This window comes from Apostichopus japonicus, chromosome 19 (genome assembly GCF_037975245.1).
Source record: "Apostichopus japonicus isolate 1M-3 chromosome 19, ASM3797524v1, whole genome shotgun sequence".
NCBI lineage: Eukaryota > Metazoa > Echinodermata > Holothuroidea > Aspidochirotida > Stichopodidae > Apostichopus > Apostichopus japonicus.
In genome coordinates this window covers 21,724,807-21,743,204 of record NC_092579.1, presented here as the reverse complement: position 1 = coordinate 21,743,204, position 18,398 = coordinate 21,724,807, and the positions used below count along the sequence as shown (strand labels likewise).

At 39.4% G+C, this 18,398-nt stretch overlaps 1 protein-coding gene across 1 annotated transcript; it reads left to right on the top strand.

The window, feature by feature from the left end:
- Positions 1-604: 604 nt before the first annotated feature.
- On the top strand, positions 605-14,291 carry LOC139960652 (SPRY domain-containing SOCS box protein 3-like). Its single transcript, XM_071959192.1, has 5 exons — positions 605-990; positions 5,830-6,193; positions 7,198-7,388; positions 9,463-9,697; positions 11,631-14,291. The coding sequence occupies exons 2-5, from the start codon at positions 5,896-5,898 to the stop codon at positions 11,981-11,983; spliced, it is 1,077 nt and encodes a 358-aa protein (XP_071815293.1). The 5' UTR covers positions 605-990; positions 5,830-5,895; the 3' UTR covers positions 11,984-14,291.
- Positions 14,292-18,398: the final 4,107 nt, after the last annotated feature.

The following is an 18,398-nucleotide window of genomic DNA, read 5'->3' as shown; positions in this document are numbered from 1 at the left end:
CAGGTGTCCATTTGTCAACTGGAATAAGTTGACAGACGACAGTAGGTTTATATTAGCTATCCCTAGAGGTAGCATACGCCCATTAAAAGCCCCATTGAATTACACACTAAATCACAAAAGTAATATGGTCTCTAAGTCTAGATAGAAGTTTTCACTAGCTAAACGCTACCCATCACCGGATAGATGACAAGTTGGCCTTTTAATGGCACCATCAATTTTCCGTCTCATGACCGCGCAGATTTTTTGCTATCGGAGCCGGATGTTTTCGTCACTTGTAAACAAACCTCTTCACTCAGTAGTAAACAATTTTCCTACGCTGCTCCTGGGAGGCCTAAAGGGGTCTAAAATTGCCTCGATTGACCCAATTTTCTCACCACATGTACTTCCATTCATGCTCTTCAACATGCAAGCCAAAAAAAACTAGATCATGATTGATAACAGGTCAAAAAGATGTTCTCCTGCTGCTTTTTGGCACAATCGAGCGGAGGGATATATTTTCTAATAGAAGTATGCCACCTAGACCATCCAATTATAGGTGACATTATAACCTCTTAACCATTACTCAGTTTGACCTGTAACTGATTTTCTGTATCACTGCCCAGAAATGATATATATCAGAACTGTTGCGTGTATGTAGGCCCCTTCCCCTACCTTACATATTATAATAAGCCATGACCGGGATCATTACGCATCGGAGTACAATATCCATTATTAAATGGAACATGTTCTATTATGAAAGGTAGATGTTTATTACCTAACACTGTGGCGTCTGATCATTCATTATAACCAACTTTGTTATTTGAGTTTGCGCAGTCTAACTTTGGATTACGAAAACCTGTGTTTATAAAACCAACTCCGACAATTGATGTACCAGTTCTCTTGAGCGCTAATAGCTAGCAGAGCATCAGTACTATACTGTGCACACTGAGGTTACAAATACACGGGCGAAAGGTTACAGGTTTGACGAGTCTGACAGAATTTAAATCTACGGTAAGGAGTATTTTTTATCCTGAAACCAAGAAAAATATTTAAATATTACAGTTCTGTGAAAGTTCACATGATTTTGTCGCACAAAGCCATTTTATTCGCGTTATTATTGGCAAAGTTGTAAGCTAAGGTACAACTTACTGTACAAGGCTAAATTAGGCTACAGTAGCCTAGCCTAACCAGCGGCAGAATTCAATCAAACGATAGTCCTATCTGTTGTAAACACAGGTGATTCTAATTTGCTGCTGAATTCCTACAGAGATATAACGTTAGGGTACGCCTAGCCTTGTATGTACTTTTCCAGCTTAGGTTACCATAGTTTTTGCAGAATATCTAGGGACATGATTGATATTGAGGGATCACCCTCATGTAACATTTTGACATCAACTCAAGCGTAGGAAGTAAGGATAGGCCTAGTACTATAGTATAGTCAGTAGTGCGAAGTTCAGCATACTGCGAAGTTCGGACACCCTAAGAAATACACGATTTTAAAAAGACAACTGACAGGAAGAGCCAAATTTCACCAAAAAGTACGAAGCTACAGTTATTTTCTCTCCAAAATGGCCCGTGTGCAAGAAATTACTTACATATTAGTCAATAAAATGAGGGAGATCTATGAAGTCTGTTATATTACTGAAAAAGCAACTGCGCCACCAATTTTATCACCAGCGCCACACTGTGGGTTGCGTGTCCGAACTTCGCAATACTCTAGCAAAGAAATACCAGTTCCACAATCACGAAGAATCTTCTTGGAAAACAACGTGAAAACAGTTTGCAGGAAAGAAAGTTTGGCCGTGTATCGTGCTATAACACAATTCTCCCACCATATGAAGTATATTTTCTGGTGATTTAGACCAGAAGATTTAGTTTTGGGGTGTTTTAAGTCTTAAGTGTCCGAACTTCGAAGTCACCATGCTACTAGTATTACTTTTAGGTATCATATATTAAGGGGCCGGTGGAATTTATAGATCTCAGTGTTTGGTGGTGTTATGTTGCAACAATGATGGTCAAATGCCTACGGTTCAGTAATACTTGCGGAGTAATTGCAAAATACAACCCAACCCGAAAGACACCATGCATTCAAAACGATAGTGGCATATAGTGGTCACCCTGCATACAGACTGACATATATGGATTATGAGAACGATGAGAACACTTTGTGGTGGCAATGGTATCAATTAACAGACATATGTAGGCTATTGCATTGTTGTTCCAAGATTCCCTCTTCCAAAATTAAAGTTCAAAGTGATGCTAATGATGTGGCTTGCAAGTTTGAGGATTCACAATCGCTGTGAAGTCAATGCGCCTTAAGTGTTGTCTCTCTTTAAAGTATAAACTTAAATAAATAAGCCCGGAAAAAAACAAAAAGCTAAATTGAGTCCAAACTAATGCCAGCGACATGGCTTTGAGGATTCGCAGTCATGTTGAAATGAACTGAATACACCTTCATTTTATTGTCTCTCTTTAAAAAGGAAACTAAAATTAAGTTCAAAGTAATGTCAATGTGGTGGCATCAAGTATTCACAGTCACTGTGAAATCAATCTTCGATAGTGTGTCTAAACTAAGTCCATAGTAATGTCAATGTTGTCTCTTTCGAAGTTTGTGGCTGATTCGATGTGGCGTTAGTGTACGAAATTACCATAAATATCTTCATATTCATAGTTTTGGGCTGTAGGCTATAGGCTATCCAGTTACAGTGACTGAGAAGCCAGCAATCTGCAGTTAAGCCAATAAAGCCAGGTGCGTATCCAGGGGGGGGCGTTGGGGGCGCGCGCCCCCCGGGTAAGAAAAAGAGGAGAGAAAAAAAAGAGAAGAAAAAAGAGGGAAAAAGAGGAGGAGGAGAGGAAGGAAGGGAAAAGAAAAAGAAGAAAGAGAGAAAAGGAGGGAGTAAAAGAAAAACGCGAAGACACCGGGAAGAGAAAGAGGAACAGTGACATCATTACAGCGCTGAAGGGTAGCCAGTGACGGATCAATGATTTCGTAAAAGTGTGCCTCACCCTACCCCTTACACCGACAACTCCATTTTTTTGACGTTACCATTTTCCCCTCTCACTATCTATATATATACTATATATGGTCTATCATAACGCGTGTGTAGAATTGTGCTATGAAACCAACTGTGGCTGGTCTCGAACTCGACCGTGTCGTCGGGGAACATGACGCATTTTGGGATGGGGGCGACCGCCCCCCCCCCATTCAGCATTTTTTTAAATGATATCGCTAAGTAATTTCAAAATAGAAAGTGCTTAGATGCAACTTACAAGGCCTGGGAAGTGTCATTTCCAGCGATCTGGGAGACATTTTCGGCCAAAATTTGCTTGTACGCTTCGCGCTAACAAATGGTCCTGGGTAGTGCCATTTCCAGCGATCTGGGAGGCATTTTCGGCCAAAATTTTCTTGTACGCTTCGCGCCAACCTATGGTGGCGCTACGCTTAGATAATTTGCCTACAGGCTTCGCCCCTCCCTTGGCAAATTCCTCGCTACGCGCCTGTTCGAATTTGTAACGCAAACAGCAGATATCACATCATATCAGTGAGCATGAAAATGGCGTTCCAGGATGAAAATCCTCAAAACTGTCCGACTTGCCTGAAAAAATAACCAAAAATTTTCGCGTTCAACGTGTCAATGTCAATATCATATAAGCAAGCATCGGTTATTACATCGCATGCCATCATGTACCGTACGGTCCGTTAAAATTGCGCATTATACCGCGGGATGCTAATGTAAACAACGACATGTCTCATGTAGGTGTATAAAAAGCATGGAGGTCCAATTATGTCAAAAGTTTCTTTTACATTAGTAATGGCGAATTAGGGGCTGCACCCCCGCCGCGCAGTGGCGGAGCGTCCATACGGTCAGGGGGCGGATGCGCCCCCTGACGGACTCAAATGGACTGCTGGCGCCTTTTTCAGCTCTTTACCACTTTTTACTTATTCTAGATTATTGACTTTTTTATTGCGCTCTCATCTACTTATTGACATTTGTCACATTTTGTTGGTGTAATTTGGCGATGACACTCTATTCTTCGTTTATCTGCAAATTAGCCAGGCCCTGAAAGGGTCATTTCCGGCGATCTAGGGAGTATCTTTACTCAAAATTTGTCTGTGCGCTACGCGCCAACCAGTGGTGGCGCTCCGCTTAGATAGTGTCGAAAGCGCCCCTACAGACCATTCTCGCCCCTCCTGACCAATACCCCTAGCTCCGCCACTGCCGCCGCGCCTCCTACGCCTATGTGTGTAGTGTTCGGTTTCGGAAATATCTGCTATTTTTTCATTTCCTTCAACCAAGTTTTATAATAGCCATTATAAGAGGTTTAATATTTGTACACCAATAAATTAAAATTAACTGGGTCTGAATTTTCGAAAATTTCTGACCAACATTCTGCATCACACTTCCCTCTACTCGAGCAATTTTGACCGGTCTGTTAGGGGTTGAAGGTAGTTTTTCTATATTGGTTGTCCATAGATGAAATTTTGTACAACATTATGGGTATGTTTTGAAGTGAGTTTATTCACGAGAAATGTGAATTTTCAAATTCTGAACAAATTTGGGGCTTAAAACCTTGAAAAGTGGGGCTGACGGGTATTGTGGGCCGCGACGTAGAATCACCTACAAAAGCAAAGACCCACAGGACATGCGATCAGGTCGAACATGACGTGTGCCGGGTTGACAATCTTCAAAAAGGTTATGGATGGAAAAAAAAACTATTAGGAAATACTTGGTTCTCAGGCCAAAAGTGTACATCTGGTTGGTCATTTCAAGCCCGAGAAGTGCCGTTTCCGGTGATCTGGGGGGTATCAAAACCAGAAATTTTCTTGTTCGCTGCGCGCCAACCGATGGTGGCGCTCCGCTTACATAGTAATTCGCGCGCCCCGGGTTAGAAAATCCTGGATACGCGCCTGAAAGCCATACATTTTCTAGAAACAGGCATTTTTGTTTGTTTTCTGCATTATTCGCCTTTCAGTTTTTCTCCTGGCAGGCAATTTACATATTTTCAAGAACTGGAACTTCGTTCAAGCTGCTCTTCTGACAAACCGTGAAAAATACCAAGTGCTTACATCGGACGCTTTGCGGTAGCTGACCACTCAGCCTTGTATATTCAATTCAGCAATAATCTTGCTTCCAAAGTCCTGTGATATGAAAGTAGTTGTCCTGTGATGGATCCTTACACAGTTATTTATACGAGGCTAAGTGACCATGGGTGTGGGATTAGTCCACAAGGGCTTATTCAATACTGCTACAAGCCGGGTGGCTTCCGGTTCAACATTTAACTCAAATTTGGAATCAAAAACTAAAACTTTGGTATCATGCATGCCTAGTAGTACACTGGTGACACCATCACTGTTTAGTGTTGCATATTTATAACTAAACTCACATCTAGGCGTTGTCTAGCTCTTAAAAATTTAGCTGTTTTGTTCAAAACTGCTTTCAAAATGTTACCGTTTATACACTGTTTCCGTTAGTTTTGAAAACTATCACTGTCATTAGCAGTTATTAAATGATTAAAATTTCATCCATTCATGAATAACACCGTTGGTACATTGAACAATTTAAAAAAATATAAGATCAAACATTATCATATGTATTTTGGAAAAGCCTGTAATCACTCAAAACTTCGGAGACTGTACACCTGTTTAATGCTTACACATCTTTGTTCAAGAGCTTGCTCTTGTCAAAAGATAAGCTAAGCCTACCAATCTTTATTTAGGCCAGGCTAGCCCTAAATCATGTTTATTGCTGTGTAGCCTTGATATCACTATCTTTTCTCCTCAGTTTGTAGTCAATGATTTGTAACCTTCAAAATTTGAATCTCTCTTTCTTTATTTTCAACTCCTATCAGGTGTTGGTTATGTATATAAAGTGAAAACCCTATGGAAACACCCCGATCGGGTGCAGCCTGTCAATCATGAAGAGAAAAGCAGAAGGATCACAACCAGAGGAAGGAAAAAAGCACCAGAAAACCAAAGATGGAGACCGGAGCTCGGAACCAGGAAGTTCGGGTACTTCTGCAGAACTGGGTCGTAGTCGGGAAGGGTCATCGAATGACAGGAATGAGGTGGATGTTCCAACGGACGAAAGACCATGCATGTGCCGTTTAGCAACTTGGCCACCATCACCAGAAACATTACGTAGCCCAATGATCGTTTCCTTTACCCCTGCTAAATCAGAGGCAACCCTGGATAACAACAAGCCCGACTCTTCAAGTTAGTTAAAATATTCCTTTGTAGACAAACAAAGTTGATGAAAAAAAAAAAAAAAAATACCAAATGGGTGTAAAATGTTCTTTATGTTAATAACACGTTCTCATATGGAGCAATTTGTTTGGTCAGGGTATTAGTTTCTCAAATTTGGCAACATATCGCAAACTGCATCTATAGCCATTGGCATGTTCAGCTGAGTGAATGAAGTCATCTTGGCAAAATCATTTTGAGTCATTTTATCGATCAAGTGAGGAGAAGTATTTCTACATAACAGTTGCGTGTTTTGATGAACTTGTTAAAAACAGAGGCCGTTAATCCCAAGCAATGCCACTGGCAGTGTTCCGTCACATTGGCACAGTGTGTTTACTTGCTTCATACATTCCATCTGAGGATATTAATGATTCAGAAAGGTTGCTATTATTTCCTTTTATGTTGAAATGACACAAACACACACACGCACACATTTAATGATGATTTAATTGGCCTTTGATGAAATGTTGCAAGCTCTTTTGAAAAAATATGTGCAATATTAGTATTTAAGTTAATTATATTCAGAGGTGCATGAAGTAAGAAAATCAAAGGTGAACAATGTAGTAGCCTGTACAAGTGGGGTAGGGGAATGCTGGGAGGGGGGAGGGCAAGGCCTCAACCCCCATCATCTGTCGGGTGGTTTACATTTCCCCTTCCAAATTCAACCTCCCACGAAAGCTTCAAGATTATTTATGAGCACAACCTTGCACTTAGACTTTATGTTCTATAGACCAGTAAGAATTGACCATTTGACATCCAAAATGTTTTTTGTTTTTTTTTCTGGAGGGAAGGGATCATAGGGGACATTGGGTTAAACTATAATTATTAATCTTCTTCTGTAAACTACATAACTAATCTGGAAATGTTGAATGCCTTAAATTAATCCCCAGCCTCCTCTTTCGTTTTTTTTTTTTTTTTTCTGTTTTTTGTTTGGCCATATCTGTCAATTTTGTGGTTCGCTATACTCGTTTTCAAAGGTGACTTTGACTGGGTGTGGGATGACGTCAGCATGAAATCTAACGTACAACTCTCTAAGAACAAGACTGAGGTCAGATTCCATACCAACTATAGCTTAGGCACAGCTTCAGCCAGAAGCAACCAAGCTCTGGTGGAGGGACAGAACTACTGGGAGATCAAAATGGTCTCCCCAGTTTATGGAACAGATATGGTAAGATGCCTAAATTTCTGTACTTTAATGTTAAGTTAATGAGCTAACCCAAAGGAATACTCTGTTACCTTTTTCAATGTTCATAAATATTATCTAGTAGAATCACTGTTATGTTGAGTTTTTACTACAAAGATTTAAATGATATATAAGCAAATATATCACAGCCTTGCTCCACGTAAAAGTATTATTATATCTAGATATTTCCAAATATCGCTAAGTGTCCCATCCAACAAATTATTTGGCTATATTCATTTCCTACTGTTGAGAGTGAAGTGTAGCATACCCAAGTGTGTAGTCCTGCACTGTGGTAGTCAGAATGCTATATACAGCTGAAAGGCTGTTTCAAAGCCTTTAAAATTACATGTATTTTCAATATTAGGCAGCAACTCAATGAGTTGCAGAGAAACTTACAAATAATTTTTAAAGTTTTAAACAAATGCTATGTACAGCGTAAATTCATTTGCAATCTTTATCACTCAAAAAAGTAACTTTGCGATGAATGCACCTTCAAATGTTTGTATATTTTCATAAGTTTAGTAAGGAGACCGCATGTGCAACCCTTAAAAGAATTGTCTTGTAGCCCTTAGAAGTTACCGTAAAAAAGCGATAAAAATGTTTCCAAACATGTTTTCAAGGTATGAGAATGCTGATATTGCGTTTGACAGAGGAACAATTTTGTAATCGATTTAGGATGGATATTTCAAATATACTTTGAACAGTAGGGTACGTGACATCATCTGGGCAAATGCAGACATAACCCAGGCTACATATAGTTCCTACAGTAGTCACCACAACAATTTTGAATACAGAATAATTTCTTCCTTAATTGTCAGTGAAATTTCTTAGTTATAAATTTATTTTTTAACAAAATCGTAAAGCCGTCATAACGGTAATATATAGGTAGTGCATCAGTTGCTGTGTGGTCTTTGTGTAACACAAGGTAAGTTTGAACAGCAGGCTCTTCGTTGTTTCCATTGCGCTGTCCAGCTCCATTGCGAAGAATGTTGGCTTGTAGGTATACTGAACAGTATACAATCGGACAGTTCTACGAAGCCTAAGCTTCCCGGAACTACATTCTGCTCTGACATCGATTCCGCCATGTTTCACATTTCAATGATGGAATACTTTACAAGTAATATTAAAGTAGCTTCCTTTTACTGTAAACTTGACCCGTGAATTGTATGTCAGCGATTTGGAAGAACGGTTTATGAACTGTAGTTTGAGTGTGGGAGTGTATCATGTGCAATGCAATGTATGTATCAACTGGGCATGGTAGGCTGTACAGGTACGTTCGCGATGTGTACGTAAGGTATAATAGGCAATCACCTGTGCATGTACATGAGAGAGTGTACTTGTTGCGGAAATGGGATTGCTAACTTCAAGTCACTCGTTTTGCCTATTTGCCCGCATTATGTCGTTCACCACACTGATGCATTCCAACAAACGGTACTTTTGGTGAGAAACTGGGGATTCGAAAACTAGAAAAAACCGTCGCATGGGGACAATTTTCACATGGTTAGAACGAGAAAAATAAGAAAGATTGTATGAGTACAATGTATCAAAATCTTCCCCCAGACAATTCCTTTAAGGCTTAACAGTGGATGAAGGCTATGTATCCAAATGAAACAAGTCTCTACTAGTTAACAAACGGCAAAAGAAGCAATACAAAACACATCAAATACTCGAGCCCCAAATTTCTGTATGTGTAAAATTTAATCACTGATAAAAATCACAGAAGTACTGCCCTGCAGTTTTTGACAACTCCAATTGAAATATTCCCACACATTGAAAAAACCTATCACAATTCCAGACTCTCTGTGATGTAAAATTAGGGTGGCAGTATTGCAAAATGCTTTAAAGTATTCAAATTCTTGCAGAAGGTAGGAGCGTGGGTGACCATTATTTGACTCTATAGGATATTTATTGACAGGATGAAATCCAGATAACCCTTCAAAGCAGGTTTAAAAGCAAGAAACTGTTGCCTTTTTTTTGTTAAAAGTAGCGTTACGAGTTTCCACGTTTGATCCTGTCATTTATGATTTTCACCTACTTTCGTTCTTCTCGAATTTTGCAGATGATCGGAGTTGGGACCGACAAAGTGGATCCCGAGAAATATTTCAATCAGTTTTGTTCCATGTTGGGGACAGACGTAAAGGAGGAGAGCTGCGGTCTTTCATACCTTGGATATTTCTATTTTGGCGGCAAAAGAAAACAGTTCTGCAGTAGATTCGGGCAAGGTGCAATCATTGGAGTTCACCTGGATCTATGGACTGGATCTTTAAGTTTTTATAAAAATGGAGCATTTTTAGGTCAGTTTGATATGTTTTTATATATTTTTTTATTTGTGGTGGTCGGGAAGAGAGTGGGCGGGGGGAGGGGGGGGAGGGGAACCATGACAGGTCATATTTTTTAGCTGTCTGATATGCTTTACAGCACTACTTTGGCATCTTTGATTCTGAGAATAACTAAGTGTGTTAAGTTTTGCATATACAGTATAACCAGTTTGTGTTATGTAAACTTGTACTAAAAACACTCTGGGGATAGTAAAGATACTCCTGTGCACTTAGCTTTCTGCTGTGCAATTCTAAATCGAATTATTCGCAGCATTGATCACACTGTGCCATGCACTCCTATTGGTGCGTAGAACACAAAACAGACTTTGTTGTACTTAATGATAAAACTTATTATGTTTAAAAATGATAATGTAACATAATTTTGCCATCCAAATGAGTGTGTGGATAAATTGTTTTGTTAGGTTGTTTTCTTAGTTAGTACCAAAATACATTTTCTGATACCTCGAGAGAGTCTGTAACCTTTTCAAACGTGTTTTTGAAAGTTTTGTCCAACATGCGAGCACTTTATATCATCATAAAGTAAGTGTTGTGCTCTTGCCTAGAATGCAGAATGCTGAATCAGGGTTGTGGTTGCTATGGTAACTTATAGGAGACACACCCGACTAACATTAATGATGTATGTGATAGAAATAAATGTCAAGCACAACTCTTCCAAACAGGTAAGAATAATCTTTCTCTGCATGGGAGAAATCCCAGAGTTTTAGATGTTTCTTCACACACAAGGCTGAAGATTTGATCAAGGCTAAATCATCATTGAGCTTCATGTGCTTCAGTTTTTTCTTTGGGGGGGGGGGGGGAATTTTTTCTTTTTCTTTATTACAATGTCTATTTTCTGTAATGGAGATCTCGGATTTTACCAATAATGAATCTAACATACCAAACCTCTTAACATGACCGCAATGATGATGTCCGTTGCAATGTCTACACTGTTTAACGTTCTACCCGATCATGAAAGAACAGAACGGAGAAAAGTGAAATAGGTTTCAGATCACTAGCGGCATTATGCCATCACAGATTTACAAAATACACATGACTTTACCATTAGAAAACCTCTCTTTAACAGAACAAGATTTTTCTTAGAAGTTTGGGGGGCTTGTTCTTCTTCACAAAGATCTCTGTGATATAAGTCCAAACATGGTGGTTAGGTTTGCGTCCAACTTAAAGCGATATTCCTGTTGCATACCATGTAATACATCTGTTAGAAGACCTCACCTCAATACCTTGTCCATAACTCAAGATCTGGTCGATCAAGTGTACAGTAGGTTTACTCACTAGACCTTAACTCATTGTAGTACTAGGCACATGACAGTAGGTGTTGTGTGATGTCGTCATGGTGCGGTAGAATGTTCTTCAACATTACTTCCCTGTAAATAATCCTCACTGCGAATATATCCTCGAGACTCGATGATGTTTCAATGGAATGTCTGCTTAGCTCTCTGTGTTTATATGTATTTAAAATTTTTATTCTGTGGCAATATTCTTTTTTTCCCATCTGTGGATCAGTGAATCAGATACATTTATTCTAAAGATAAAAATAATAATGATTTACAGGTCAGTTGCTATGGTAACATCATTAACTTTCAGTGTTGCATCCACAAAGAGATGCAGAACTGGTTCCGCTCAGGTGGCTCTGTTGGGCAGCGGATGCCGGTGGTATGAAGTTTTACTGTAGTCATGAAGCGCCAGAAAGCAGTTCGAAACTCGGTCAAATCTTAGCGAGTAATACAGTTTTGAAATTTTATGAACAAGGTTTCCTTAAGATCAATTTTTTACTCTACTAGTGGAATTGAAGGGTTCTCGTAACAGCATTATCTGTTGAGAGGTCTTAAAAAATTTAAAGCATTTTGTTGATCTCCTCTCTCTTTTTTATGGTTTGTTCCTTCTTCAGGTGTCGCCTGTAAAGGATTAAAAGGTCGCGAGTGGTATCCAATGGTCAGCTCGACCGCGGCAAAGTCAAGCATGTGTCTCATCCGAACCGCCTCTTTCGAGTCTTCTCTGCAATACATGTGTTGTCAAACTTTAAGGAAGGCCGTCCCTCAGGAGTTGGATGTTTTAGGTGTCTTGGATATGCCTCCAGGGTTAAAGAAATTTTTAAAGAATAATCTCTATTGGCTGTTGGGAGCTCAGATCGATACGGAAGATACCAAGTTTAGATCGCAAGGGACGCAGACAGGTTGGAAAGGTAAAAAAACGAAGAGACCGTCAAAGCAGAGTATGCCGAGCACCAGCGGGAAGAAATAAAGTAGAGAACTTTTGATGGAAACGGGAGGATCAGAAGAGAGAGAGAGATGGAGAGAAGAGGAAGGGGGAAAAATCCAGTTATCGTCCATGCTGTTAAGTAAAATTAATGCAAACTGTAGGTGATAAGAAGAAGTTGGTCTTAGTTGAATGGAAAAACAGGTCTGGAGGGGGGGGAAATGTTTCCCTTTTGTGAGCCGAGAGGTTCTTGCACTGCCCACTTAGAGATACGTTATTTTGGAAATAGAAAGATGTGAAAAATAATTTAGTTATGTAGATGCCATGTATTTAAACTGTGCTGATGGTGTCGGCAGGTCACTATAGGTCGCAATGATGTTGCCATTTACATACTCGGTACCTAGGCCGTAAAAAGTCCGATTGAAAATTGTGGTTGAAATATATCGTAAGTACTCTTTCTGATGATGACAGTGTTTTCTACAGTGAAAAGTTTCTATAATACTGACTCGGTGAAACCCTAGAGGCTTGCATTCCCTCTGAATGATAAAGTTTCAATCATTACCATAAACTTTAAGTTCAACTTAAGAGATTCATTGCATGCTACAAAGGATACACCTGCCAGAATTTGAATATGCCCTGCGGGGACTGAATATGGAAAGTGTTAAACAAGCAAATTGACGTAATATGGCGAGTGATAGCGACCTTAACTTAATGCTGTAATTTACCTATACACTCACTGTTGCTATGGTTAAGTGTCTGCTCCATTTGGTTTAAGTATTCGTGTTGCATAACTTTCATGAGCTTTATTATTTCTTGTCAAAGGCACAAGGAATCTGTGCGATGGTGATGGCGTGTCTGTGTGTGTGTGTGTGTCACTGCGACACCTCGGCTTGTAAACTCTTTAAATGAACCAGAAGGGCTTGAATTTTCTTCATACTTGGTTTGTGAATAATACACCATATTGAATATTGAGTTCAGCAGATATCAGAAACAGTTGTAAAACTTGATTCCTCAAAAAGTGAAGCATGATGCACTTGGTTGATATTGGTATGTGGATCCATCTTATGGAATACAAGATTCCTATTGTGTACTGTAGAGGTCACAGTCTGAAAACCTTGAAAACATGTTAACTCCAAACGTAAAAGTTGGATTTATTTGATACTGGGTATGTGGTTCTACCTTCTTATGGAGTAGAAGAACAGTGTTGCTTTCTGCAGAGGTGAAAGGTCATTTGAGGCTAACAGAGGTCATGGTCTAAACCCCTTGTAACCCTCCACAAGTCTAACCTTGGATTAACTTCATACTTGTTATGTTGATCCACGTTATAGAGTTCAAGGTCACTAGTCTTGTCTGCGGAGGTCATTGGCGGTTAACATTTAGGTCAAAGTCTTTAAAACCTTGCAAATATAACTCCAAAAGTAAAACTGTGCAGTTTGCTGTAAATTTTTGGATATACTGTAAACTTTGGCAAGGAATCACTTTGAAGCCTCTTGGCCTTTTTTGTTTAAAATTATAGATCCACCGACTTCATTGTGCAAAATATGTGATCACACAAAGACATTGTTTGCAATAATTCAATCCAAAAAATGCTGCCTGTGTGAAATAACAATTGCATTGTAGATGTACCCTTCTTCAAAATGTGAATAACAAACGTTTGACAACTTGTGTAACACGACTTACAGAACAAGCTATAGAGCTTAACTATTGTTTTTTTTTGTCTTAGACTATTCTTGTGAAAAGCATTATAATGTTAATTATCTTTAGGCCATGTACATGGAGATGCAGCTTTTCAGTACCTGTACACAATTTTTTGGAAATAGCCCACAGGTTGCTGTATCCTACCAGAGTGTGTGTGATTTTTGACACAATAATTTCTTGATATTTTCTGCATACATTTAATTTAAGTTGGATTTGCAGCAGGTATGTCCAAGAATACTAGATATAAAGCAACCTTAAGGCCAAAAAAATGCATCTGCATTGAAGTAACATTAGCAATGACAATAAGTATCATCAACGATGAAATTTGCAACATTTGTTGGAGGTTAAAGTGTACATCACTGTATTCATACTCTTGACAAAGAACAAGTAATATTGTGCAGCAGTTTGCTTAAAAATAGTCGATGGTAATTCATCATTTGTCTTTTAATAGGATATGTTGATTGGCAGCTTTTTTTTTTCCCCTTCAAGGGTATCAGCTGATTTGGCATGATGAAGACCAAGCTATGTTGAAGTATCCATTAAACTGTACAGCATAAATATTTTGTTTTATATTTATTTTATTTCTTATTATTTTATTTCTTCTTATTTGTTAAAGGTTGTTTGGTGTGGTAAAAGAGAAAAAGCAGAGGTTGGGATTGCACCAGGGACCTTGTGCTGCAAAAGTTTTTTTTTATTCCACTTGACCATTAGGTGAGACTCTGATCTAGGAAGCTTTTCAAATATTTAAAGATCCAGTTGTTTGGACTCAGACATTTTCTAAAACATTATCCCCACTGATCCTAGTCCCGCGTGGGAACCTTGTCAGGGGGAGGGGTGGCGGCGAACTCCCTTTGCCGCATGGGAACCTTGTCAGGGGGAGGTGTGGCGGCAAACTCCTTTTACCGAATACTCACCTGGGACTTGAACCGATTAAATCCAAACCAATCGCTTACCAAACGATGGAACTACCCACTACACCATTTCGGTTCCCTCTTTCTAAACTTCGTTTCTAATATTTATACTTCTGCTCTCTCCAGAGAATAGAAAATTAAAAGGCTCTGCCTGGGCTTGAACTGCAGACATGGTGCTTGTCTGGGAATTGAACCGAAGACATGGAGTTTGTCTGTCTCTCTCAGTTACAGAGCACTACCAACTGCGCCACTAGAACTGTTGAGAATTAATGCTCGTTTCTAATATTTAAACTTCAGCACTCAGAATGGAAGAAGGAAAAGAGCAGAAAATCAAAATGCTCTGTCTGGGGATCGAACTGCAGACATGGAGTTTGTCTGTGTCTCTCAGTTACAGGGCACTACCAACTGCGCCACTAGAACTGTTGAGAATTATTGCTCGTTTCTAATATTTAAACTTCAGCACTCAGAATGGAATGAGGAAAAGAGCAGAAAATCAAAATGCTCTGTCTGGGAATCGAACTGCAGACATGGAGTTTGTCTGTGTCTCTCAGTTACAGGGCACTACCAACTGCGCCACTAGAACTGTTGAGAATTAATGCTCGTTTCTAATATTTAAACTTCAGCACTCAGAATGGAATGAGGAAAAGAGCAGAAAATCAAAATGCTCTGCCTGGGAATCGAACTGCAGACATGGAGTTTGTCTGTGTCTCTCAGTTACAGGGCACTACCAACTGCGCCACTAGAACTGTTGAGAATTAATGCTCGTTTCTAATATTTAAACTTCAGCACTCAGAATGGAATGAGGAAAAGAGCAGAAAATCAAAATGCTCTGTCTGGGAATCGAACTGCAGACATGGCGTTTGTCTGTGTCTCTCAGTTACAGGGCACTACCAACTGCGCCACTAGAACTGTTGAGAATTAATGCTCGTTTCTAATATTTAAACTTCAGCACTCAGAATGGAATGAGGAAAAGAGCAGAAAATCAAAATGCTCTGCCTGGGAATCGAACTGCAGACATGGAGTTTGTCTGTGTCTCTCAGTTACAGGGCACTACCAACTGCGCCACTAGAACTGTTGAGAATTAATGCTCGTTTCTAATATTTAAACTTCAGCACTCATAATGGAGTGAGGAAAAGAGCAGAAAATCAAAATGAAATGGCTGGGGATCGAACCAGTGAAATTGCATTTGTCTGTGTCTCTCAGTTACACAGCACTACCAACTGCGCCACTGTAACTGATGAAAAAAATGCTTGTTTCAAATATTTATACTTCAGAATGGGTGGTGGAAAACAAGTAAAAAAGCAAAATGCATCCTGAGGGGATTGAGCTCAACTCAAGGAATTTGCCTGTCTTTCTCAGTCAATAGCACTACCAAGGAACAACACAAAACCGGAAAACGTTAATAAATAACAAAGCGTGTCGCGAACTACCAGAAAAAAAGATACACATTTATCGCTTTTGCGACAACAAATTTTTCACTTCAAACTTAAAAAAGTTAGACCGAAAAACTTTTACGACGAACAAAGGTTTAAAACCTTTTGTTGTCCCTAAAAGTTTTCCGCTTTTCTATTGTTCCTCTGAAGCTGCAAACTGAGCGAAATAAGTGTCGTAATAGGGCGCTCTCGACGCATCTTGCCAGTAATACGTGATTTCAAAGCAGTCAAATCAAACCTCTGTTTGTCATCTTGAGTTTTATCTTGACATTTATGAATAAATGGGTCAGTTTTGGCAAAAACTGCAAGAGTTACGTAACCCCTTACGATTTTTTTAGGTGAACAAACGTTTTGTTGCAAAGGCGATAAATGTGTATCTTTTCTGGTAGTTCGCGACACGCTGATTACGAATCTGAAGTTTATTTTGGAATTGGGTGTTCTGTGGGGGCGTGCAGGGGGGGGGGGGGGAACCTGATTTATGAAAAAAAAATGAAAAAAAAACCATATAGACAAAAAGCCTTTCCCGGTCAGATAATTACACGAAATTGGTGTATAACAAAGACAAGGGTGTCTTCTACTCCACGTCTAATTTTAACGTCGATGGGTGTTTCAGAGAGGACAAGAGAGGTGGCTGAAAAGAGGGGGTTTTCCAAATTGTGCACTTATAAAGAACACGACGTATTTCTATCGGGTCCTTTGGGACCACGTATCTCCCGAACGGAAGCAGATATGGACATGGGAGTTGCAGATTTGAGCTCCTGAGCATCGATTACTCCCTGTTACGTCTCTTGGGCGAAATCGATTTTGGGGTCAATTTTGGCAATTTTTATTTGCGCAAAAAATATGTGTTTTGTCTTGAAAAGCTAAAAAAGTACCTCTTTTTGGTACCCAATTCCAAAATAAACGTCAGATTCGTAATCAGCGTGTCGCGAACTACCAGAAAAGATACACATTTATCGCTTTTGCGACAACAAATTTTTTCACTTCAAACTTAAAAAAGTTAGACCGAAAAACTTTTACGACGAACAAAGGATTAAAACCTTTTGTTGTCCCTAAAAGTTTTCCGCTTTTCTATTGTTCCCCTGAAGTTGCAAACTGAGCGAAATAAGTGTCATAATAGGGCGCTCTCGACGCAGCTTGCCAGTAATACGTGATTTCAAAGCAGTCAAATCAAACCTCTGTTTGTCATCTTGAGTTTTATCTTGACATTTATGAATAAATGGGTCAGTTTTGGCAAAAACTGCAAGAGTTACGTAACCCCTTACGATTTTTTTTTAGGTGAACAAACGTTTTGTTGCAAAGGCGATAAATGTGTATCTTTTCTGGTAGTTCGCGACACGCTGATTACGAATCTGAAGTTTATTTTGGAATTGGGTGTTGTGTGGGGGCGTGCGGGGGGGGGGGGGGAAACCTGATTTATGAAAAAAAAATGAAAAAAAAACATATAGACAAAAAGCCTTTCCCGGTCAGATAATTACACGAAATTGGTGTATAACAAAGACAAGGGTGTCTTCCACTCCACGTCTAATTTTAACGTCGATGGGTGTTTCAGAGAGGACAAGAGAGGTGGCTGAAAAGAGGGGGTTTTCCAAATTGTGCACTTATAAAGAACACGACGTATTTCTATCGGGTCCTTTGGGACCACGTATCTCCCGAACGGAAGCAGATATGAACATGGGAGTTGCAGATTTGAGCTCCTGAGCATCGATTACTCCCTGTTACGTCTCTTGGGCGAAATCGATTTTGGGGTCAATTTTGGCAATTTTTATTTGCGCAAAAAATATGTGTTTTGTCTTGAAAAGCTAAAAAAGTACCTCTTTTAGGTACCCAATTCCAAAATAAACGTCAGATTCGTAATCAGCGTGTCGCGAACTACCAGAAAAGATACACATTTATCGCTTTTGCGACAACAAATTTTTTCACTTCAAACTTAAAAAAGTTAGACCGAAAAACTTTTACGACGAACAAAGGATTAAAACCTTTAGTTGTCCCTAAAAGTTTTCCGCTTTTCTATTGTTCCCCTGAAGTTGCAAACTGAGCGAAATAAGTGTCATAATAGGGCGCTCTCGACGCAGCTTGCCAGTAATACCTGATTTCAAAGCAGTCAAATCAAACCTCTATTTGTCATCTTGAGTTTTATCTTGACATTTATGAATAAATGGGTCAGTTTTGGCAAAAACTGCAAGAGTTACGTAACCCCTTACGATTTTTTTTAGGTGAACAAACTTTTTGTTGCAAAGGCGATAAATGTGTATCTTTTCTGGTAGTTCGCGACACGCTGATTACGAATCTGAAGTTTATTTTGGAATTGGGTGTTGTGTGTGGGCGTGCAGGGGGGGGGGGCGGCAAAAAACCTGATTTATGAAAGAAATACAAATCATATAGACAAAAAGCCTTTCCCGGTCAGATAATTACACG